The sequence below is a fragment of the Bombyx mandarina genome, chromosome 18, assembly GCF_030267445.1.
Source record: "Bombyx mandarina strain Sakado chromosome 18, ASM3026744v2".
Lineage (NCBI taxonomy): Eukaryota > Metazoa > Arthropoda > Insecta > Lepidoptera > Bombycidae > Bombyx > Bombyx mandarina.
This window is the reverse complement of record NC_143224.1, coordinates 12210319-12235262: the sequence shown is the minus strand read 5'-3', so window position 1 is coordinate 12235262 and position 24944 is coordinate 12210319. Positions and strand designations below refer to the sequence as shown.

Below are 24944 nucleotides of genomic sequence, written 5' to 3'. Positions count from 1 at the left end.
AGGAGTTTTAGGGCCCTACCGCACTAAAGGACACCCCTGCACTCTTACAACCGACGTCCGATCTCCGTTCGGGGTCAGAACCCGGTCAGAGTAGGGGTCAACACTACAACCAGACTCGCGGCGACACCCGAGGGCGCCCGACCGATGGGTTGTCGAGGCGACAGTCGACGACCAAGGTGGCTATCCTATCCTATCCTGCAGCCTACAGACGGCCATTGCTGAACATAGGCTTCTCCTCAAGATGGCTGCATTATTGTTTTTGTGTCCGTGGGCTCCAGTGACTGCTTACACTAAGACGGTATTGATTTCCTCTTCGTATAATTACCTTCGAGCGTCGTTTCCTGGTGAGTGCCGCTAGGTCGGTGGGGGGCGCGCGCGGAGGTTCGGGCTCAGCCCCCGCACCGGCCGCCGCCGTCTCCGCGGGGTCGGCCCCAAGACGGGCGGCTAACATCGTTAGTAGTTCTTCGACGCGACCCAACTGAGAAATAAATTCATAATCAAGTTTTCAAGTCGTCGTGGCCTAATGGATAAGACGTCCGGTGCATTCATGTGTAACGATGCACCAGTGTTCGAATCCCGCGGGCGGGTAATACTTTTTCTAATGAAATACGTACTTCACAATTGTTCACGATTGACTTCCACGGTGAAGGAATAGCACCGTGTAGTAAAAATCAAACCCGCAAAATTATAATTTGCGTAATTACTGGTGGCAGGACCTCTTGTGAGTCCGCACGGGTAGGTGCCATCACCTATTTACCCAGTACGTATTTCTGGCGTGAAGCAGTAATGCGTTTCGGTTTGAAGGGTAGGGCAGCCACCGTCACTATACTAAGATCTTAGAACTTATATCTCAAGGTAGGTGGTAGCATTTACGTTGTAGATGCCTATGGGCTCCAATAACTATTTAACACCAGGTTGGCTGTGAGCTCGTCCAACCATCTAAGCAATAAAAAAACACGTGTGGCACTCGGGGACCGCCGCGGTAAAGGTAATGCATATTATTTTTTATCAACTTATGCCATTATAATTACACAATAATAATTTAATATTAAAACAATAATAAAATAAGACCGCGCTATATTTATAAACATTAACAAAAGCGAAACATTAACTGTCCCCTTCACACTCATAAGCTAATCCGCGCGAGTGAGAGATGGGCAGACTTTCATGATGGGCATGCAGTGCGACGTCACGCCGCGCACTTCTTCACAAACACTACACAAGCGCAATGTGTGAATGTGTTGAACGCGAGCTACATGGTAGGCGGAGTGCGGGGTGTTAGGTTTTATTTTCGTTACGGAATTTCTTGATTCTGTCACCGCGCTCAAAGCCCGCGATGAAAGCTATGCAATAGCTTATAAATAGCAATATTACAAAAATATCATAAGATATTTTAAGCTTACTTTCTGCTGCAGCCTTTGAACTTCATTGCGTACATCGCGTCGCAGTTCCGCCAAGGCCGCGTCGTGCGACACTGCGGAGGTCACCGCGGGAGACACTACGGGGGGCGCAGCGGGGGCACGCTTCTCTTCTAATTCTTCCTCTATAGTGTCCTGCCTTGTCGAGCCTCCGCTCCCGCCCAATGCACCGGCTGAACGACCTTTCGCGAATGACGCCTTAACAATTGAGAAACGTAGACACAATTAAAATAACTTTTACCGTTTAATCTTGTGTTTTCTATTTTTTTTTCGTTTTTGTGATCGCGGGCGGTTATTAGCCGCCGTATATCGCACGAGGTTAATGTAATGGTAAATGTGAAAATAACAGTTAATACATCTGAGTGTTGCTCGGCTATTTAACCCATAGATACAGTCCACTGAGTTTCTCGCCGAATCATACAAAATACAAAGATATTATGAGATACCCCACATAGTTGTCAAATGAATAAACTCCTCCAATGAAGACTACCGTAAACTACCGTTAAAACAAGCGAACTTCATGATTGAGACATATAAGATACTCAAAGAGTATCAAATTGGAGGTAGGTGTAATTGTTCTTGTAAAAACTATGTAACTACATTTTATAATAAGCATTTACGAGACCATTCATTGAAACTGTTGGCTACGTAACTTAACTTTTTTTTTTATTGCTTAGATGGGTGGACGAGTTTCCAGCCCACCTGGTGTTAAGTGGTTACTGGAGCCCATAGACATCCACAACGTAAATGTCGTCACCCACCTTGAGATATAAGTTCTAAGGTCTCAAGTATAGTTACAACGGCTGCCCCACCCTTCAAACCGAAACGCATTACTGCTTCACGGCAGAAATAGGCGGGGCGGTGGTACCTACCCGCACGGACTCACAAGAGGTCCTACCACCAGTAATTACGCAAATTATAATTTTGCGGGTTTAATTTTTATTACACGTTATTCCTTCACCGTGGAAATCGATCGTGAACATTTCTTGAGTACGTATTTCATTAGAAATAATCGGTACCCGCCTGAGATTCGAACGCCGGTGCATCGTTCAAGACGAATGCACCGGACGTCTTATCCGTTCGGCCACGACGACTTCTAAAACTGAAGAATAAAACGATATTCGATAAGTAACCTTGATGGATAGGGTGGAGATGGGCGCAGGAGTGGCAGCCGTGGTCTCCGTGATGGCGGGCGGCGTGGGTCGGTCGCGGGTACTCAGACTGCGGGCGAAGGCGCTCCGCGGCGGCTCCCCGGAGGGCGCGTCCAGCGATCCGCCCGCCAGCAGCCGACCCCACTTCCCACGAGCGGCCGTCGTCGTTGTGGTCGTCGATGCGGAAGTCGCTTGTGTGGCTTCACCGCGCTCTGCGTCAGTGGGTTGAGCCGCAGTCGTGGCGAGGGCGGGGGTCGCGCGAGCGGGGGCGGGAGCGGGTGCGGCCGCGACGCTCCTCTCACGCCGGAAGCGAGAGAATATCTTGCGGACGAGATGGTCTTGTGCTTGTTCGAGTTGAGGTTCCCGCTTCCGTCTCTCCATGAGCTCTCGCTCGCGACGGACGTCTGCTACCTAAAATGTTAAACAAATAAATGAACGAAATGCTTCTAACAGCCTCTGTGCCTAATACCTCTTGTCATTCCGCACAGGTAGGTAAAATCACCTCGCCTATTTCTGCTGTGAAGTAGTAATGCGTTTCGGCTTGAAGGGTGGGGTCGCCGTTGTGACTATATTGAGACCTTAGAACTTATATCTCAAGGTGAGTGGCGCATTTACGTTGTAGATGTCTATGGGCTCCAGTAACCACTTAACACCAGGTGGGCTGGAATCTCGTCCACTCTGCTAAGCAATAAAAAAAAAGTCATGTCTCTTAAGAACTTCAATGAGAAATAGCAAATTTCAATTGCGTCTTCAATATTACGGAAGGAATTAATTAAAGTATTTTAATACGAATTTGAATTATCCAATACCTTGCGAAATATTAGTCGATGTCTTAAATTATAAGTGAGCGTTAGATTTCTAGCGAAACTGTTCGCAAACGCTTGATAAAAGTCCAGGACTTCCAGCAGACGGTCTCGCTTGATAGTGTGCAGGTCGCAGTACGTGAGCGCCCTGACGTTCGCGGCCGACTGACCGACGGCGCTGTCCTTCCAGAACGAATCTCCGAAGACGTCTCCTTTACCTAATTCCGTAATTTTATTAATATGTCAATTTGTACACTATTTATCTATATATATATATAAAAGAAAGTCGTGTTAGTTACACTATTTATAAATCAAGAACGGCTAAACTGGTTTGAGAGGTAGCTTAGAACCAGGAGAAGGACTTAGAATACTTTTTATTACGTTCCCGTGGGACGTGACATAAAACGTGGTATAACAAAACGCAACTGATATGGAATAAGAAAACGCAACTGACAGCTAAACGTAATGTACTTAGTCTATGGCACTGAAGTAGGAAACCTATGGAAATGAAACGTCAACAAAAAATTCGTGCCACTGTGACGTCATCTGGCCACATAACATGGCGGTTTTAGTGCTGCCCAGAAGATTTTAATGTTAGTAGGTTTTATCGATAAACGTTCTTGGCTTATTTTATTTTAAATATTGTTGAGTATGAATGTATTTGTAGAATTTATACTTTAATAGGAAGTAAGTATATTGTTATGTGCAAAGATGATGTGATTTAGATATTATGTGAAATCTAAGACGAGTTCGTGCTTCAAATTTTCCAAGTAAACGATATGACGATTTTTAAAATTTGCTACACTGATTTTATAAAGTTGTCGTTTGCCGCAAAACATAAAGATATGGCATAGTACAGTGCCATCAGCCCAGTTCTAGCATGCTGAATGTTATCGTATTTTGAGTACGTGTTTTTCTTAGACTATTACAATCTATTTTAATTGTTTTGCTGACCTAAAGTCCGTAACACACTACCGCAGCGCACCTCAAGGAAGGTGCACCGCACTACCGCACCGCACGCAAATTTTAAACTTATCAAGGGACCGCCTGATAAAGCAAAATACCTACAGAACATTTATTCGTTAATGAAATTACAAACGTCATTCCTTGTGACTTCCTCTCTAAAATCACTTAATTAATAAATATTTAACGAATTTACAATAGTGTTTTACTCACTGCGGAATAAAACTATTTTATTTAAATAGTTCCGATGAGAATTTGTCGGTAGCCTTTTTCCCGAAATATCTAAACAGAATGTCTAAATATGTTTTGATGACATATTTTAAAGAGGTATTTATGATTAGTGTCATGATGAATAGATTCCGACCGAAAAATGGTGTCCGATATTTCGGATTCAAATATATTAAGTGTATAATCTATGTTTCGGATGAGGGCTCCATAATGAATTTAAATATATATAGATAATAGTTTTGGGGCATAGACTTTCTTGAGATCCTATAAAATATGTTTTAATTATTATTTTTGTATGTTTTAAGCATGATAAAATTAGAAATTTTATATAAGCAATCATATTAAATCGATATCAAAGTCAATAAATAATGTACAACCCAAAACAGACGGCCGAACTGACGTGACAATGACATTTGGCGCGCTAAACATGGCGGATTTTCGGCCTCATTAGACGGAGACGGAGACATTTACGTATATTCATGTTTCATTTTATGTACGCACTGAAATACTGTTATATTGTTTTCTTGCGAGTTAAAGTGCTGAGTAAGAACGAGATAGATATATGTTTATGTGTGTGCCTTCAAAATGGGTGCTATTTATATAAGCAATTGTACGTATAGAACAATATGTCGTGTCCCTACTATATAGGTCTATGGTCTATGGTTAATTATAGTAGAATTTTGAAGTTGACCAGTTGATGTGTACGTTTTTAAATTACATTAATTATCCAAATAAAATTTAAAGTCTGCTCATTTATTGTCTCTAACGCGGAACAAAGTTCACCGGATCAGATAGTAAATAAATAAATAAAAGCATTTTATTTCATACAAGTGACATAAAAACAAAAATTAACGCAATGTGATCTATGCTATTAATTAATTAATATGTATGTTTGTTGAATAATATTAGGTATTATTTCCCACTTGCAAGAACCCTTCCTCGGGTAAAGGCATCCTCCAAGGATAGCCAATCTTCTCTAGATTGAGCAATTTTAACTCAGTTTGTAGTTGCTACTTTCTTTATATCGTCTTCCCCTCTTTCTTTTTCTTTGTGGGCCCGTCCATATTGTTACTTTGTTTGTCCATTTTTTGGCCACTAATTAAGCATGGTAGGTGCTACCTAAAGCGACTTACATAGAGCACCACGTTTTTTGGATTGGTAGCCATCTTTAAAAACGAATGAAAGAGATATAACAAGATTATTCAGGCTTATGATATATTACCCTCTGCAAATTCAATCTTATCTCTATTAGCAATTAACATTACAGAAATGGTTTATTTTATTAATTAAAAAAATAAGAATTTTCGTGATCACTGTTGACATGGCGCGGCGTCTTGTAAGTTCAAACTGGTAGATACCACAGCCATGCCCATTTCTGGTGCGAAGCATACGTTCCAGCTTCAAGATATGTCATGTTCACATTAAGTAGTCTATAGTCACCCTTCCATGCAATAAATAAAGAGTTATCCTCACAAAATACTCTACTACGACAATAAATATATTGTGTATTATGAACGTATGAATGAAATTCAGATCAGATAACTAAAATATTCCTTTTTTTTCCTACCTATGCTGATAGCCTTTAAAGGCTATTTCAGCTTCACCCTAGCATGTAGGTGAGCTCACGGAGCTCAAGCCGGAAGTGTTGCTAACGCTGGTCCTAGCAAGAGCAGTGTTTCGCAGAATATACCACCGGATAGGAAACGCGACCCACTGAGAAGATCCGGCGAGAAACTCAGTGGGCTGTGTCTATGGGTGAATTCGCGCTTCGAGACCTTCGAGACGGTGGACGGTGACCGGAAATATTCCTACATACTCACCCAATATAGCGACAACTTCATCGTCCTGTATTACTTCTAGACTGCCGGTAACGATGAAACACAACGAATCTATGGACTCTCCCGTGTGGTACAGCAGGTCTCCGGGCGCGGAGTGCGACATTTGGAAGTGCATCGCGAGGGCTCGCAGACAGCCGTCGGATGCCAGTCTGAACGCCGGGTGCTCGTTGAAGACTTTCCGGTTCAAGTGGACGCAGATATCGGCCTTCATGTCTTTCGGACAGTAATTTAGCACCTGTTAAAGTTTTGTGAGTTTTACTTTTTTTTCCTACCTATGCTGATAGCCTTGAGAGGCAATATCAGCTTCTCCTTGACGTGTAGGTGACTCGCAGAATCTACCACCGGATCGGAAACGCGACAAACTGATAAGATCCGGCGAGAAACTTAGTGGGCTTGAGTTTTACGTTGACTCCCTTGAGAAGCGGTTCTGATTTTAAGCGCATTTAAAAAAAAGTGATAAGTAAACATCATAAATAATTTAAAGACAATTAAAAATTAGTGATTAAACCGTAAAAATAGTTTTATATCTACAACTGGCGATATTTAATGAAAATACTATATTTTTTTATTGAACTGCCAACCCTTATTCCGACCGAAACCTTACCTTGTCCGTGTCGATGCCCTTAGTCATGGCCCAAGTGGAAACCACGTAGTCCATGACTCTTTCGCTTAAGGCTTTAGGCACCTCGTGTAGTTTCATGAACTCTCTAACGTTGTTCAGCATGTCGTGATACTTCGCCGTTGCTGATGTCATTTGTTGGATGATTGTCGTGACGTGGCCAAATATAGTCGCGTACAGCAGAGCTGCCAACAGACAAAACCGAACGATACCGCCACAGTTGCGACGATAACAGTAATTTTGATTAAATTTAGTAATAAACAAAATTTTGTATCGAAATTGTACGTACAATGAATATGTTTACTTTCAATCATAACGTTATGGGCGCGTTGGAAACGTTAACCGATCCATCAAGTGTAAAATTTGGAACTTTTCAACATAAATGTTTTTAAGAGCAAATTTTCAATAGCAAATCTGACGATTTCTTGCAACTGACCGATGGTGGTAGTGCAGGGTGTGGATATTTTTTACTGGTGGTAGGACCTTTTGTGAGTCCGCATGGGTAGATACCACCATCCTGCCTATATCTACTGTGAAACAGTAATGCGTTTCGGTTTGAAGGGTGGGGCAGCCGTCGTAACTATACCGAGACCTTAGAACTTAATCTCAAGGTGGGTGGCGCATTTTCGCTGTAGATGTCTATGGGCTCCGGTAACCACTTAACACTTGGTGGGCTGTGAGCTCGTCCAACCATCTAACAAATAAGAAAAAAAAAATCTTTTCAACTCCACTCGTCTTGATGGATATCATGAAAGTGCGTAATGAATTTAATGAATTTTTTGACCACATAAGTGACGCGTCAGAACGCTTCGTGGGCCTGCACATATGAAGGTAGGAAACGAGGAATCGGATTGAAGAGTTAAATTATTAAAATACGGATTATAAAACCAAAAGAGACACGAACAAAATGCGGGTAGGAAGGGGTATGCTGTAGTCGCGCTGTATTTGTGCAAAGCACACGTCACACGGTGCGACAAGAGCGAAAATAACTAGCGTAATTATAGTCCCCGGCACGTAACTTGGCAAGAGTCGTTAGATGCGCAGAAGTCGTTTTTTAGGTCTCTTTGCTTGTCAAGCGGGACGCGGGGAAAGACGTAGCACCGTTCCGAGCGCGCGATTGGTGAGTCAGTCGACCCTCCCCTCCCGCACCGCGTCCACGTTCCGTTCGCTCCCGATTACACATGCGTCTACTAAAGTTGTAGGTACCGTTTGTTTATATTGAGTTTTTGTTACGAGTTGTTATTATTGTTTTAAATTTGTTTGCAATGACAGGACCAAATACCAATGACCATATAGTCGATTCAGTCACTGAGCGTTTTATTATTTACGCCAGTGACGACAGCGACTCTTCGTTATGTCGAGGATGAGGAGCCAACTCCTTCCACCAACTCAGGTGCTACCATAAATTTAATCCAAGGGGTAGCACTATTAGAAAATGATAGTGACGACGGCGACACATAATTTTTAATATTAAGTATATTTCTGTAAATAAACTTCTTAACTTTTAATTGTATTTTATTTATAACACCTAATACACTTCACGAATTCCTCTCTTTTCTTTAACTTTCTTCTAAACACACAGGCTTAGAAATAAATTATGGCAAATAAAAAATTTAATTAAATTATATGCGGGCAATAAAAGTGACAATTTTTTTGTTGCAATGTGCACTATGCGCGACATTACCCCCACTACACCAAAACCTTGCCAACTTACATGCCAGTTACTATACTGGTGAGAACATAACACAACTTGGGAGGGGATGGGCGCGGCTCACCGTGCAGCGTGGCAGTGGGCACTGCCCGGGGAGTCGCGCACGTGCTCCGGCTAATAACAGAAGAGTTCCGGCACCTGCCACGATCATCATGCAGATGGTGAAGATCTTCTCGTTATCGGTCTCGGCGGCGACATTGCCGAAGCCCACGGAGGTCATGCAGGTCATGGTGAAGTACAGCGCCGTCACGTACATGGTCTTGCGCGAGGGCCCGTTAACTAGCTCGGGCCCGTCAGACTCGTTGGACCAGACGTAGGAATACGGGGACTGGGTCACGTTGGCCAGTTTCCATAACCATGAGTATTGGAGGCCGGAGTCGGCGTCCGAGCGGCCGATGCTGTACCAGACGCAGGCCAACCAGTGCGCCACCAGCATGTAGAAGCAGAGCAGAAGGATCAGCATCGCCGCCCCATACTCAAGGTATCGATCTAGCTTACGAACTACACGACCCAGCCGGAGTAATCTCACGACTTTGAGCGCACTAAACAGACTTCCGATTCCCTGTTGACATAAAAAAAACTATGTGAGTATCTTGCTTTACTAGTGATAGGACCTCTCGTGAGTTACTGGTGGTGGGGCCTCTTGTGAGTCCGCACGGGTAGATACCACCCTGCCTATTTCTGCCGTGAAACAGTAATGCGTTTCGGTTTGAAGGGCGGGGCAGCCGTTGTAACTATACTGAGGCCTCGGAACTTATATCTCAAGGTGGGTGGCGCATTTATGCTGTAGATATCTATGAGCTCCGGTAAGCACTTAATACCAGGTGGGCTGTGAGCACGTCCACCCATCTAAGCAATAAAAAAAAAAATTGCCCTGTATTAGAAGCGAAAGAAACCAAAAGTTAATTCACATGAACGGTACAATTAAAATACTATTACGGCTTAATCTCACGATTGCTAACAAATCTGATCGTAGCACCACTTGCCGCGTACAACAGAAAGTAAACCATGCTTATTGTTGCTTCTTGTTGACTATGTGGTATAACTATACGAATGAAAAACCCGCATCGATGAAAAGTTCGTAATTTCACGTATTGTATCGTGTAACAAAGACCTTTCCCAATAAGTATTGCACGACTCTCAAAAAGATACGGGTGAGCATGAATGGCGAAAGAAAACAAACAAATTTATTTTACATGAAATTAAAGCAGATGGTAATTCACGCAATATTACAATTACGCGGAATAAAACCTTAGTCATACATTACCAAAAACTGGACAGTACACAAAGCGAAACGAACGATATTTTAAAACAAAAAACTAGTAATGCCAGATTAAACCGAAACGCTAATCTAATTGTGTGCTCACGGCTTACGAAAAAACTTACATCTTCGTCGTGATCGAAGGCATTGAACACATCATACGGCAGGCAGGAGAGCAAGTCTATGAGGAACCACGACTTGAAATAATTCTTCCTTATAACTTTTGGATCACTGACAACTTCTCCGCCGGGACCCACGAAGGTCGTGTGGAAATTCAGCACTATATCGATGAAAAACACCACGTCTACAATGGAGTCTATCACAAGGAGGGACACGTCTTCGCTCGTTTTGTTCTTGAAGGCCACGTTGTAGGGCACCATGATGGCCGTGTAGAAGGTCAAGCAGAGGATAATCCAGTCCCAGATGGCTTTAAACGCGCAGTAGTGGAGCAGGATATGGGGCGGCGTCTTCGGTGCTTCTTGTCTGTATTGCGGCAAAACGTCTCCCGATAAGGACATCACCTGTTCGAACCAAAGAGCTTTTCAACATGTGTAACATGAAAGGGAGAAGAACAAAAACATATTGTCTTCTATTTCATTTTATTCGCAGCAAACACATTAAGCGAAACTTCACAACATCGAGGAAATCTCTCATAATTTAAGTCCCAGATTGAGTGTCTTATATTATTAATATACCAGGAATTATTCTCTTACCGACCCCGTGGAACTTGACGTGTAATTTTGTATTCAAAAGTTATTATAACGCGGAGTAATGAAGTTACCTTGCGGGGCCCATCCCTTTCAAAATGCATGATGACATAAGTTTTAGTATTCTGTTTGGTGATGCAAAATTTTCTACAAGAAAACACTCTCGGATGACAATATTAGATGATTGTAGTAGTAATAATATTTACAGTGTGGCAGTTCCCCGATGGAGGCTGGTGTGATTTATTTGAAGTGTTATGCTTTCTGAAATTGTGTCAAAATACGGTGAATTTAAAACAATTTCAGCGTGTAAGTGCATTCCAAGAAGAAGAAACATAGAAGTAACTTATATACAAGAATATAATATAGGTTTGCGAGATTCTTTCCGTTTACAAAGTTTTATAATCTCCGTGTGACGATCGACAAAATCTCTAACGGCCGTTTTCAATAACCTATCTATCCCTAGTTTCGGTTACTAAAGATAGACAAATCTATTCTTTTGTCCTTACTTACGTTCCAATAACCTATCGACGGACAGCAGTTCCTATCGGATTTATCTATCCATCGTCGGGAGGACGCTTAACCTACTAAAGATAGAACGCTCATACAAATCGTGCTTACTTCCGTTTCAATATTAGTTTTAAGTAACTCTCCGGTAGGCGACGCTATCTCTAGTAAGGGCATTCGCTTATCTGTCAAAATTGGCCGGTTACATGTTTATCTTTCGAAAGTAAATCGCTATAATTTAATAAATGTTTCTCTTTATAATGGCATGTTGTAGAAGTGATGATAGTGATATGGAATTATTTCAAATGATAATGGATTGTGATGCAGATAGTGATAGTGAGGCCGATATCATATGGTTAGGAAAATAAAGATCGTCTGAATTACATAGCTAAGATCAATAATTACGAATTTGACTATAGATTTCCGAGCAAAGGTGTTGTGAATGAATTGACTAATTTAATGAGACCATATTTGAGTGTAACGTCAAAAAGGTAAGATAAATTTTAACCATAAAAGTACTCGTTATTACAACTTATATTTGTTTATAGCAATAGCAAAATTATACCCAATTTTTGTTGTGTTACAAAATCACACTCGACAGGAATTTTATAATACTGCTGGATTCCCATGGTGCCTTAAATTACATTCATATACTAATACAATAACCTGGTAGGTTATTTACCTTCATTCTTATTATATACACACTGATACCTTTACATTTTATATTTGTGTTACAGATTCAAATATAGGAGAGGAATTTAGAAATAGAAAAAGAGTATTTTGAATGTGCAATTTGTGTGCAATGCATCATTGATGTTTCAAAATGTTGTTGCTTGGTGGCCTACTACATGGTGCAACTATAATTAACCATTCCGATTGAAAAGGTATTTCTTATTTAGGTGTTTATATGAATTTATGATTATGTTAATATGACACTACTATAGTAAATTATCTACATATCAAGAGAACATTGATAACAAGGTGGACTTGGAAATTGCTATTTGCTTGCCGATAGAGGCTATCCCCACAACCCTATCTTTTAACATGATTAATTAACCCACATACTCAATTGGAACGATTTAAAATGAATCACATATTAAAACAAGAGATACTATAGAGAGGTAATATTTTTTTAAGTTAAGAGTTTGTTATTCTGTATTGTAAAATAAAGTAAGCGAATAATGTATATTTTTCAGATGCATTGGTGTTTGTAAAAGAAGACTCCCTGTATTATCATTGAAAAGTAGATTAAAACTAGAAAATATGCAAGCTGTTATTATAGCTGCCATGCTGCATAGTATCGTCAGGAGTATGAATTTAGAAGAATTAGAATCAGAAATTTCAGTCGCAGATACATAACAATTTTCCAGAACGTACATCTGAAATACAACTACCTATAAATAATTGCTTCCAAAGATAATTTATAAAATAAACTCCAATGATAATTTGACTATTTTTTATTTTCCAAAATGATAATTACATAGTGGTTAGTACATGCAAGATATTTAATTTAGAATTTGTACATATACTTAAAAAACTATCTAACATAAAATTATTATTGCCTACTTAATTTATGAAATCCTTTTAAGTAATTTTTAATTTTTTAATCTAGCATTATCTAAATCTAACTTAAGTTTTGCTACAACAATCTCTTTTTCTTCATTTTCCAAATCAAGCCTCTTTTTTGCTATTAGATATTCTGCTAATGCATTGCATTTCTTTTCTTCCATCTTGTTTCCGCTTGGCTGTAAAAGTGTTAAAAATATATGTGACCTACAACAATTTGCATGCTTTATCCAAAATTTCATCTGCAATCCTTACCACCTCCAGCCTGTAACAAAGAGCATAATTATTTCAAATACTATGTACGGCAACCTAAAGAAACAATCATGTTTGTCAATGTGTTATTAGAGACAAACTATCAACTAATTATACTAACCTTACTAAGGTTGTTTCTTATGTTGCCGTAGCGTTTTTTAAGTTTTCCATTTTAGTCGAAGCTGCGATGGAGTTAATGGGAAACGACGAATCGACGAATTAAAATCATTTACAAGGGTTGGCCAAGCCTGCTGCTTCAATTTATTGTTTGTGGCATTTGTTGCCTTATTATTGATGTGTTTTTTTGCCGCCACAAGTTCTGCTAGAATCATCGTCTCATCTTTTGTCATGGGTGCTGCCTTTCTTGACTGAAAAAGATATATTTTCTAAACTTGAACTCAAAGTCTTCAAAGTAAAATTATTATTATCAATGTAGTTCATAGATACTTACAGAATTCATTTTATTTCACTGTAGCTCTTTAATTATAAACACACTTAGAATTATAAACGAAAGTTTTAAAGCGTTTTGGAGGCAAGTCATCATCTAATATAGTAGGTAAACAAGAGAAAAACAAACCAAAGAAACTGATCACTGCTTATTGGCAAACGGACTGTCAAAACGTTTCGTTTCATAATTTCGACTAGGATAAAAATAGCAATACGTCCAATTTAAAAAAATCTACATATTTTTTTATTACTTTTTGTTATAAACAAATGTGTTTATGATAGTCTACGATATGCTGGTTAAATTATAGTTATAATTTAGAATAAAATAAAATAAGTCTAGATCCTGATGTTGTTTCGTATTTGTAGTAGAACGAAACGTATCAAGAGGCTCGGATAGATCGGAGGGAAGAAGCTATCTGCTGTTGGTTAAAGAGAGATAGCACTTATCCGTGATTGTGAAACGCAAAATAAGGATAGATACGCTCTTGCTGATATTCGGCGATAGCTATCTATCCGTAAACTCAGATACGTTATTGAAAACGGCCGTAAGTAAATATCGACTGTTTGTAATCCAGTTAACTTTATTTGGATTTCGTTGTAAATTACGAAAGAACCTCCTTTGTGTGCATCGTAATCTGAAGTTTTAGATGTCCCTTACCATATTAATGAACATGCCTAAATACTCAAAATGTTCATATGGCTCTTCATTTATAAATTACGTGATAACGAAACTCTTCACGTACGATACGACGCGACGTCATGACGTCATCAAGGAATACCTGATTAACAACCTCCTCATATTAAATTATCTATATAATTACCAACTTTTGACTGGAGGCTTCTCTGACATTGTTTTTGCCGATTTTCTTCATCGCTTATCCAAACAAAACAGTTTACGGTACACACACGACTACAATCTGCATCTCTTTAATGGGAGCACCATTAAATAGATGCAGTTTAAAAGGAGCAAGGCATACGTTTCACACTCGACTAAAAACAATTCTGCTCGAAAGAACTTTCGCGACAGAATGGAATGACGGCCGAGTTTGATCCGTAGTACTTGCATTAGAGTAAAGTGTAATAAAGAAGAGCGTGCGTGTTTACATGTGGTGCGTTGGTACTGACATGCGCCAGGTGACTCTGTCGCTGCGGCTCCTTGAGGGCCGGCAGCGCGGAGACCAGCACCGACCTAGACCTTGTAACGCTGCGGGCTAACTTCGCGAATTTCGACAGACCTGCAGAAAATTGCACTGTAAACAGTCAAGATTTAGTTTATCATTCTGCAGTGTATCAACTGGTAGAAAAGAATTAAATTGTTTTTGTTTATCATTCTGTTTTGCTGACAGTGTATCAACTGGTAGAAAAGAATTAAATTGTTTTTGTTTATCATTCTGTTTTGCTGACAGTGTATCAACTGGTAGATAAGAATTAAATTGTTTTTGTTTATCATTCTGTTTTGCTGACAGTGTATCAACTGGTAGATAAGAATTAAATTGTTTTTGTTTATCATTCTGTTTTGCTGACAGTGTATCAACTGGTAGAAAAGAATTAAATTGTTTTTGTTTATCATTCTGTTTTGCTGACAGTGTATCAACTGGTAGATAAGAATTAAATTGTTTTTGTTTATCATTCTGTTTTGCTGACAGTGTATCAACTGGTAGAAAAGAATTAAATTGTTTTTGTTTATCATTCTGTTTTGCTGACAGTGTATCAACTGGTAGATAAGAATTAAATTGTTTTTGTTTATCATTCTGTTTTGCTGACAGTGTATCAACTGGTAGATAAGAATTAAATTGTTTTTGTTTATCATTCTGTTTTGCTGACAGTGTATCAACTGGTAGATAAGAATTTTTATACCACAATTTTTTTTTTATACCACAAATACTTGGCATCTATGTCGTTATTCTATATTTGTTTATTGCAATTAGTGCCTTCAAAAATGTATGTAAGCGTGGGTCAAACTCTTCGGGTGCGTAAAGCCGAGTTTTTCAACAAATATATCCCGTTTCTGAAACGCTTTTATTCTTTTCTTTTATTGCCCTTGTAGACGAGCGCACGACCCACCTGATGGTGAGTGGTTACCGTCGCCCATGGACTTCAGCAATGCCAGGGGCAGAGCCAAGCCGCTGCCTACCGCTATATTCAAGCAAAAAAAATTGAACACGAGGATTTATTTGGAAACACCTTGAGTTTCTCTTCTGTTCTATCATCGTCATATTAAAACTAATAATTGTCACCATTTGTGACGATAAACAGACAGTTTTTAAATTTCCCCATAGTAATATTTTAAAATCTTATGACTTTATAGGCACAATGTATTTGTACAAGCTTGGCTTGGCTTTTAAATGAAATTCTGGCATTGGTTTTAGAACCAGACTTGGTGTAATAGAGTAATATGTAGTCTCGCCTCCTTTGGGGTCGTCTGCGTCGATAGGTTGCTTCAGGGCAGTGATGTCTCTGAAGGTGAGCAGGAAGAGTACGACCAGCTCCCTCTCGTTCCGTATGGGGGCCACGTGAACGAGCAGCCATAGTGGTGTTCCTGGAAACGTTGGCAGATTTCACTGATCTTGGTATAAATGGTACAGACTTTTTACTGGTGGTAGGACCTCTTGTGAGTCCGCGCGGATAGGTACCACCGCCCGGCCTATTTCTGCCGTGAAGCAGTAATTCGTTTCGGTTTGAAGGGTGGGGCAGCCGTTGTAATTATACTGAGATCTTAGAACTTATATCTCAAGGTGGGTGGCGCATTTACTTTGTAGATGTCCATGGGCTCCAATAACTACTTAAAATCAGGTGGGCTTTGAGTTCGTCCAACCACCTAAGCAATAAAAAAAAGACTTCCGAAATATTATGTGAATCTAAATTATTCTTAGAGCAAAATATAGAATATTTTCAGTCAGTCATACTGACGCCTTATATGCTCATAGCTACATACATTCATGTTTTGGTTCAAGCTTATAGCAGATACTGGGTGTTTTTTCATGTAATTATGGATTTGACATTTCTTAACCTCTTCCACTATGAAGGAACACATCTGGTAACAAAAGTGAAAATCGCATATTTTTTGGGTACTTATGGAATATAATTTCGATCTCATGAGTCAAGGTCAAGGTGGCTATCGGATTCATGAGGGCGAGAGGTTCATCCATCTGTGACGTTTAATATCTCTGAAAATATTTCATCGTCAATAACTCAAAAGTAATTAATTTAACTAGAGGTCCCGCAGTAGTCGAAATTCGACTATAATTAATTGGAATTGTAAGTTTGTATACTATTATGATTGTATTTTATACTTCTATAATCACAAATTTCGCCAAGACTACACTATAAAAAATATTAACAAAGACAAACAATATTTAATCTATTCTCAATTTGACAACAGACGTCAAGAACAAAAGTTTGACAATAAATAGTATGCATGCGTGTGTGCGTCAAATGTAATGTTTTCTTTATTGATTTAATGTATCTTTTATGCATTATTTTTAAAAAATATTAGCATTGTGCACTTCCTTCTCTATATTCTCTATAAGTGTGGAAAATTTCATACTCCTCCGTCCGCGCAATTTTCGTAAAAAGGGATACAAAGTTTTTGCTTCACGTATTAATATTTAGATAAATAACTATTAATATTTTTCAGTCTTTGCGAAAATTACTACAAAAATGTAAATCAGATTTCTTTAATTCTAGTTGATTTATAAAATGTTATAAAAATGAATATCAGTTTGATTAGTATTATTTTAATTAAATAAGTAGTGCTAATATGTCAAATAGGTAAACGTCAGTAATTGTGCTTGGAACGCCGACGGACTTCTATGGAAACGTATTTCCATAAAAGTCGAAAGCATATTAACTTCGAGGCCACGGGGCGTTGGGTGAAAACCAAGTTACATAAACATTGAATAGAGATCGGAATTCCGCTATTGTTACGCTTCATTTCCTAACGAAACAAGTGGTTTTAGGTCTTGGTTTAGGCCAAATAGACCTAACTGCATCACACTTAGGAGCCAGAATAAGTAAGTATACCAAAAATCCTTCTATTTCGGAGACGGTATCTGCATTTTTGAAGGCCGTGTTTTGCTTGAAGACTGTTCTTTGACCACTCATCGCATGGAAATGGACCTTTTGTGAGTCCGTGCGGATAGGTACCACCACCGTGCCTATTTCTGCCGTGAAGCAGTAATGCGTTTCGGTTTGAAGGGTGGGGCAGCTGTTGTAATTATACTGAGACCTTAGAACTTATATCTCAAGGTGGGTGGCGCATTTACGTTGTAGATGTCTATGTGCTCCAGTAACCACTTAACACCAGGTGGGATGTGAGCTCGTCCACCCATCTAAGCAATAAAAAAAAACTGTTCTCAACATGTCTCTTAGGCAGTCTTTAATGCTTCATTTATAGGCGTGCCCGTGAATGATCACCTCTGACCAATGTGTAGATGTTCGACCACGCGGTATTTTCCCGTCGACATTACTTATTATCCACTTTATGATCCTAATACTAAAGTCATATAAATTTGACCAAGAGGGAACACTTTTTTTTTATTGCCCGTACAGGCAGATCAGCATTCGGCCCACCTGATGGTAAGAGGTTATCGTCGCTCATGGACGCCAGCAATACCAGGGGCAGAGCGAATCCGCTGCTTACCAACGCATATGGAGGATACATCTTCAGTATTTAGGATCATTAACAACCGAATCACTGATGCTTTTCAATAAACGTGACTTTGAGTCTTTAAGTGTAGTTTTATATTATATCGACATATGTAGCAAGAGTTGATGTTTTTGAGGTCTAAAAGCATTTGTAATTTTCAGCGAGTTCGTCCTGGTTCAATTTCGATATTTAGGTTTGGCAGGCAATCCTAAAGCCTCTCTCTAAGCTCTATTTTCTATCTGATATACTACTACTGAGCTGGCGCTATGACCCCGAAGTGGGTCTTGGCCTCCGAGAATAAGCTTTGCCATTCATCCCGGCACTGCGCAACACCTTGCCAGTCCGACACTTGGAGTTCACGTAAATTTCCTTCCATAGCGTCAGACCAGCGGTACTTGGCCTCCGGTACACCCGCGTACACCCGTTTCACCCGTTTTCTATCTGATCTGCACTTTATAAATTGTATAGTTAAAATGCGTATTAAACTATGAAAGATAGATATCGGTAATGATTCTCCATGAATCTCGGCACGCGGATACCTTCAATCGCAAAAGGACATGACGCACGTTTCCAATCAGCCAAGACACGACCCAGACAGGAAACCTCGCAAGCAAAATCGCAACATTTCCCTAACACGATGTATCCGTAGCCTGGAAGTCTGAGCTAAAAATATCCACATCCGGACGTATGTTCTGGAAATTCACGTATTTTCCGGCCTTCACACGGACCTTAACGGTCGTAGCAAATGAAATGTTTTGTTGAAACCGGAAGCGCGGTTCGTCCCGTTTATTTACGGAAACGAAAATGTTAATGACCCTTTTCCCTGAAAAGTACACGGTTATTTTTGGATGTACTGCGGCGAAAGGCCGGAAGCAAGGAGTTTACGTCATGTTAGATAATGCGATCGTGTAATTTGTAACAATGTGTACGGTTTTTTAGCAAAAGTTAGCAATAATTGATGGAAGTTTGGACTAGATTTTAGTTAGCAACGGTACGAACATAGTAATGCTGGTGGTTGTAGCTAAATAAATATAGCTAAATGTTAATCTCGGACTTTTTTTAGAGAAGTTTAATTTTATCGATATTTAATTGTACACAAATTTAAAAGGTAATAAAATAAATTGATTCCGCAACAATTCAAATACCAAAATCGAATTAAGATATAAAATTGGACTTAACAAAATATAATAAAAAAAAAGAGAACAAAAATATCTGTTATAAATAATAAATACATTAAAAGTAGATATAGATAGATATCTGTTATAAAATATGACACAAACATACTTAAAATGAGAATGTTTACAAATACATTTTAATACATGAGTGAACATTTTTCTATACGGAGCGGAGACCTGGACCCTTAAAGCGGCTGATCGCAAACACGTGGATGCTTTTGAGATGTGGTGCTGGAGAAGAATGCTCCGGATACCTTGGACAGCGAAGAGAAGCAATCTGTCTATCTTAGACCAACAGCAGATCAAGACTAGACTATTCACACTCTGCCTTCGCCGCGCACTCGAGTACTTAGAGAGACTATTCGTGACAGGGAAGATCGAGGGAAAGAGACCGCGCGGGCGCAGTCCGACAAGGTGGTTCGACCAAATCCGCACCACACTAGAGATCCCATTCAACGACGCCCTTCATGCGGCCAATGATCGGAGGCGGTGGCGGGACATTACTAGGAGCAAAATCCTGTAGACATATAATGGTCACGACACTAACCAGTGAGGAAACGACGCGACGAAGAGGAACAATGTTAAAAGAATTTACTAACAAAATATTTGTATTAAATGAATGTGCTGATTTTTAAATAATAACTAGAAATTATAAAATATATTAAGATATAATAATATATAAATTAATACCACTGCTTTGAAAATATTATTGTAATTATGTACCTATAAGTCCGTGAAAAAAACCTTAGCCTAGTGGTGGAACTAAAACAAGCACAGTTGTTTCAAGGTTTTTGAATCACACCCGGGTTGCTCTTTACAGTAATTGTAGAATAAGAGGGTGGGGGGTGGTGGGTGGGTAATGTCTCTTTTATTGTGGACTGCACGCGCCTCCCTTCCGACCTTCAAGCGACGTCCGTGGCATAGGAAAATTATTTTCGACTTGTATTTCTGTAACATCAGACTGCAATGTATATGTTAATTAGGACCGTCTGGTACGTTTTTGAGCTATTAAAGCTTTAACAGCTATGCGCTTTTAGCGCGCTTTGAGCGCGGCGACCGAATCAAGAAATTCAGTAACGAAATCAAAGCCTAACACCCCTCACTCCGCTATTTTTTCAATTTTTTTTTTATTGCTTAGATGGGTGGACGAGCTCCCAGCTCACCTGGTGTTAAGTGGTTAGTGGAGCCCATAGACATTTATAACGCAAATGCGCCACTCACCTTGAGATATAAGTTCTAAGGTCTCAGTATAGTTACAACGACTGCCCCACCCTTCAAGCCGAAACGCACTACTGCTTCACGGCAGAAATAAACGGGGTGGTGGTACCTACCCATGCGGACTCACAAGAGTTCCAGTAATAAATCAGTAATTATCAGTAATTAGCCAGTAATAAAATAATCTTCCTCTTGTAGTCGTGTCCGTGTAATTACTTAATTCAATTATTAAAGTTTGTATTTGATTAGCGCCGTGTTGCCAGCGTTAAAAAAGACCGAGCGCTGGCCGTGTCCTCTCGCGGGAAACAACGCCATTGTAATTGGATTTATTGTGTACGGTACTTGTTCACGGGAATAGTGTTTTTGACAGAATGCGAGAGCTCGAATTTAACGTTTATTTTTATTGAGAGAGAGAGAGAGAGAGAGGGAGTATTCTTTATTGTACACAAAAAAAGCAATGCGAAACATTAAATACAAAAAAAGTACAGTTGGCGGGGTCTTATCGCTAAGAGCGATCTCTAATTTCAAATTTCAAAATCATTTATTTCAACTTAGATGTCAGTATGACACACTTGTTGAATGTCAAAATACAAATAACAATGTTAACTCTACCACCGGTTCCAAAAAAAGCCACAGTCCTGAGAAGAACCGGCGAAACAAACCTCAGCGGGCTTTTTTTTTTGTTTTTTCTCAAATATTTTTTTTTTAAAGAAATAAAAATATTTACAATAAAGGAAAAAACAAGTCAAAAATACAATTAAAAAACAATAATAATAACGAAAAATGAAAAGGCCAGGAGCGAGCGCCTCATTCCCACGTAGTGCCATCTAGTAAATAATCCTTAACTTTATAATATGCCTTGTTGCACAAACGTTCCTTGACAGTTTTCTTAAATCTATGAACAGGTAGTAATTGAACGTTTAGTGGAATCTTGTTGAAAAGTTGTACACCCAGCCCCCTAAAAGAGTTGCTTATTTTCTTAATTCGAACCGCCGGCAACGCAAGCCTATGTTTGTTCCTAGTGTTCACATTGTGCAAATCGCAGACTCTGGAGAATTCTTCAATGTTTTTACGCACGTACAATAAATTTTCAAAAATGTATTGGGACGCTAAAGTTAGAATTTTGATTTCCTTAAACTTGTCCCTCAAGGATTCCCTCGGGTGCATATTATAAATAGCACGAATAGCCCTCCTCTGCAGGATGAAAATCGTTCGACATCGGCAGCATTGCCCCATACCAAAATGCACTATGGACATAGCACTATGAAAATAACTAAAATAAACCAGGCGTGCCGTATCTTCATTAGTATACGTTCGTATTTTTTTTACCGCAAACGCTGCAGAACTAAGTCTACTCGCTAACTTGCATATGTGAGGACCCCACTGCAGCTTGGAATCAACTGTTATACCAAAAAAAACTGTCGAATCCACAAGCTCCAGTGTCTCTCCACTTATTAATATTAGTGTCTCTTCCAGACAACCATCAGGTGGACAAGAATAATTTGGAAGCGAATTGAACGCGGTGTACCAATCTGGTGAAATATATATATACACATACACACACACATACATATATATGCACATACTTACATATAACAAGTCCGGCCATAAATACTGTTACATAAAACATTTCTTTTTTTCAACTTTTTAATTATTTTGAATTTGGAAGACGTATATTATGTTAAAAACTTCTTTCGATTTCGAGCCAAGAGCGTTGAGAGCTGAGTTTTAAAAGTCAATCTCGTTGGAATGTAGTTATTGAGTAGTTCAGTAGACTATACGAATCTCATTGTTCGCCTTAACTAATAAGAAGTCACATGGCAAGGAGGCGTTAAAAAACATATGTTTTAAAATCAAAATTCATTTATTTGTATACGGATCGCCAGCGTAATTTAAGTTATCAGCAATCTCAGAATCTATCAGATGAAGACGGACTATGAAAAATAAAAGCTGAAAACAAGTGACGGGGCTTGAGGTTCAATGACTTTTTTATTTCTTTTTTTTTTATTGCTTAGATGGGTGGACGAGCTCACAGCCCACCTGGTGTTAAGTGGTTACTGGAGCCCATAGACATCTACAACGTAAATGCGCCACCCACCTTGAGACATAAGTTCTAAGGTCTCAGGTATAGTTACAGCGGCTGCCCCACCCTTCAAACCGAAACGCATAACTGCTCCACGGCAGAAATAAGCAGGGTGGTGGTACCTACCCGCGCGGACTCTCAAGAGGTCCTACCACCAGCTATCTACCGTAATTCTGCTGATTTCTGTTGTTTCGATGTGAAATGCTACCTGCTCAGTCGTTTTACAAATGCGAATTCGAGCCCACGTCTTAAGGCGTATTGGGACTTTGTGTCTCTGTTATTTATATATATTTTTTGTGAAGGAATCATTACGGTGACCCTTAGGCCATTTCAGTTTCATTAAGACAAGTGGGCGAGCAAGGGCTCAGCCAGGAGGGGTGGGATTTGCTAACAGCTAACCGAACGATTTACGACCGACGAAGCTAGCCGAACGTTTCCAAATGGGACCTAACATGAGTAGTTGCTTCGCGAACGATTTACTACCAGATCGGAATCGCGACCCGCTGAGAAGAGCCGACGAGAAACTCAGCGGGCTAATGTTTAGGTTAGGTTGCATGTCGAACTCTTTGCCGAGTTCGACGAGTACGGTTACCGGGGTCCCTAAGCCTGCTCCTAACGTTAGAGCTGAAGGCCTCTAATGCAAGAGTTATTGGATCTGATGGATCCGCAAGGGCGTGTCTAGGGCATCGACAATGACTGGCTCCTGCGTGATCAGGATTCGGGGAGTAGTCAGCGGCGGCAATATAAGATCTCTGTCATCTCTAATCACTACATACCAAGCAGGTTATGTAGCGTTATTTTATCGAGTAGTTTTCATATTAGGTCCCCTAAATGTATATATACAGTAGAATTAACATAAGTAATTAACAAACGGAAAGAAAAATATGTCTCCTTCAAGCGCGTCTAAGGTTACAGACTGTTTAGTTCCATTAGCCTTGTGTGGGCGGCTCTTAATCCTAACAATCGATAAATTACTATTCCAACTGAACTTAATGATGAATACTGTATGTATTTACATGTATTTTATTTATTTTATGTATTTTACTTCGCTTGCTCAAACAAATCGAAGGCTGTTTTATTTAGGATTTCGTTAAAGACGTGTTAGTTAAGGATAAAAAAACATTATTGTTGGTAGTGGTATTAAAGCGTATTGTGAGTCCGCTAGTGTTGGTAGCATCTTGTCAATCTTTGCCGCGAAGAATATGTGCGTTCTGTTTTGAATAATTGAGTACACCTGCCTATATAATGTCACCTTCGGAACCTATACAAGAGATTGCTTGTAGAATTAGACAATCTCTTGTGGTATTGAACTAAGACGATCCACATGTTGATTGTCTGAGTATTTCTATTGTCTCACGAGCAAAAGTCGTCGTGGCCTAACGGATAAGACGTCCGGTGCATTCGTGTTGAGCGATGCACCGGTGTTCGAATCCCGCAGGCCACACTGTATTATTATCGAGATCTAACAGAACTTAATTCAATCTTGCGTGAATTTATCTTTTTTTAATTTTACGTGTCATAAAATGTTAATATTAGATGTTATTTCGTATTTCTAAATAAATAAATAACATTAATTATTAATAAAAATCATTTAATCTTTATTTTCTTTAAAAATATTATTTTTAATACTGCAACTTTGTTCTAAATACACAAGAAATATATTTTACACCCCTAAATATATTCAAAAGACTAAAAAAAATTCGCATAACCTTCTACCCATCTTCCTCCGTCGAGTAAGTTTCTTCTCCCATGTTCTATTTTGCACTGTTGATTTGGAAGATAGAGATCTGAACCTATCAGAAATCAGTTAAGTACGTCTCGATTGGTGTTAATTCTGCTTGTTTTCCTGCTGAAATACTCGCGATTCCTCCTATATTCCTTATTGTTCGCTTCTTGAGCTTCTTCTGCTAATTGGTCCAAAGGTAAATCGCATGTTTCAATTACTTCTATTAAGTGTGAGAGGATTTTGTGTATACCTACTAGAAGGTATGTAGTACCAGGAACAATGTACTAAATAAATTTTTCTTGTCTCTTCGGCATATGTCTTGTGCCTCCAAGATAACAGAAATGTTTGACTAAATCCAGATTGATCCCTGTTATTTTCGCTTACATTTCTCCCATTTAGATTATATTTTTGCTGTAAGACTACTTATTAACATTTGAAGTGATCGTGGAGGGTTTCTACAGTCCTCTATGTCATAATATTGTAGTATTTTTTCAATTATAAGGTTATTTTGACCTTTTTTTTATTACTTGGAAACCATATATTAAAAATATCTCGCCTTTTCATCGCGCTGAAAACAAAAAAAAATGTATGAGCGGGGCAAATAGGAGCAAGGGATTCCAACTAAATTT

General features: G+C 39.3%; 1 protein-coding gene and 1 long non-coding RNA gene across 8 annotated transcripts in view; both read right to left on the bottom strand.

Moving 5' to 3' along the window:
- The window catches only part of eag (potassium voltage-gated channel protein ether a go-go), a 46676-nt gene that overhangs the window by 3846 nt on the left and 17886 nt on the right, over positions 1-24944 (bottom strand). For 2 of the 6 annotated variants that reach the window (XM_089734814.1, XM_089734815.1), the window contains exons 5-14: positions 15876-16007; positions 14573-14718; positions 10118-10513; positions 8870-9293; positions 7006-7205; positions 6384-6636; positions 3379-3590; positions 2552-2980; positions 1404-1616; positions 326-478 (exon numbers count right to left, since the gene is read on the bottom strand). In XM_089734814.1, coding sequence (XP_089590940.1) covers positions 326-478; positions 1404-1616; positions 2552-2980; positions 3379-3590; positions 6384-6636; positions 7006-7205; positions 8870-9293; positions 10118-10513; positions 14573-14718; positions 15876-16007 — 2558 coding nt within the window. The remainder of the gene's footprint in view (positions 1-325; positions 479-1403; positions 1617-2551; positions 2981-3378; positions 3591-6383; positions 6637-7005; positions 7206-8869; positions 9294-10117; positions 10514-14572; positions 14719-15875; positions 16008-24944) is intronic. The other 4 variants (XM_089734816.1, XM_089734817.1, XM_089734818.1 and 1 more) reach the window with 3 other exon arrangements.
- Positions 12646-13614, bottom strand: LOC149501032 (uncharacterized). Of its 2 annotated transcripts, XR_016324616.1 has the most exons (3): positions 13473-13613; positions 13143-13389; positions 12646-13034 (listed from the first exon to the last, which is right to left on the bottom strand). It is a non-coding gene; the product is annotated as an uncharacterized LOC149501032 (long non-coding RNA). The 2 variants fall into 2 exon arrangements; XR_016324615.1 differs by having other exon boundaries at positions 13143-13614.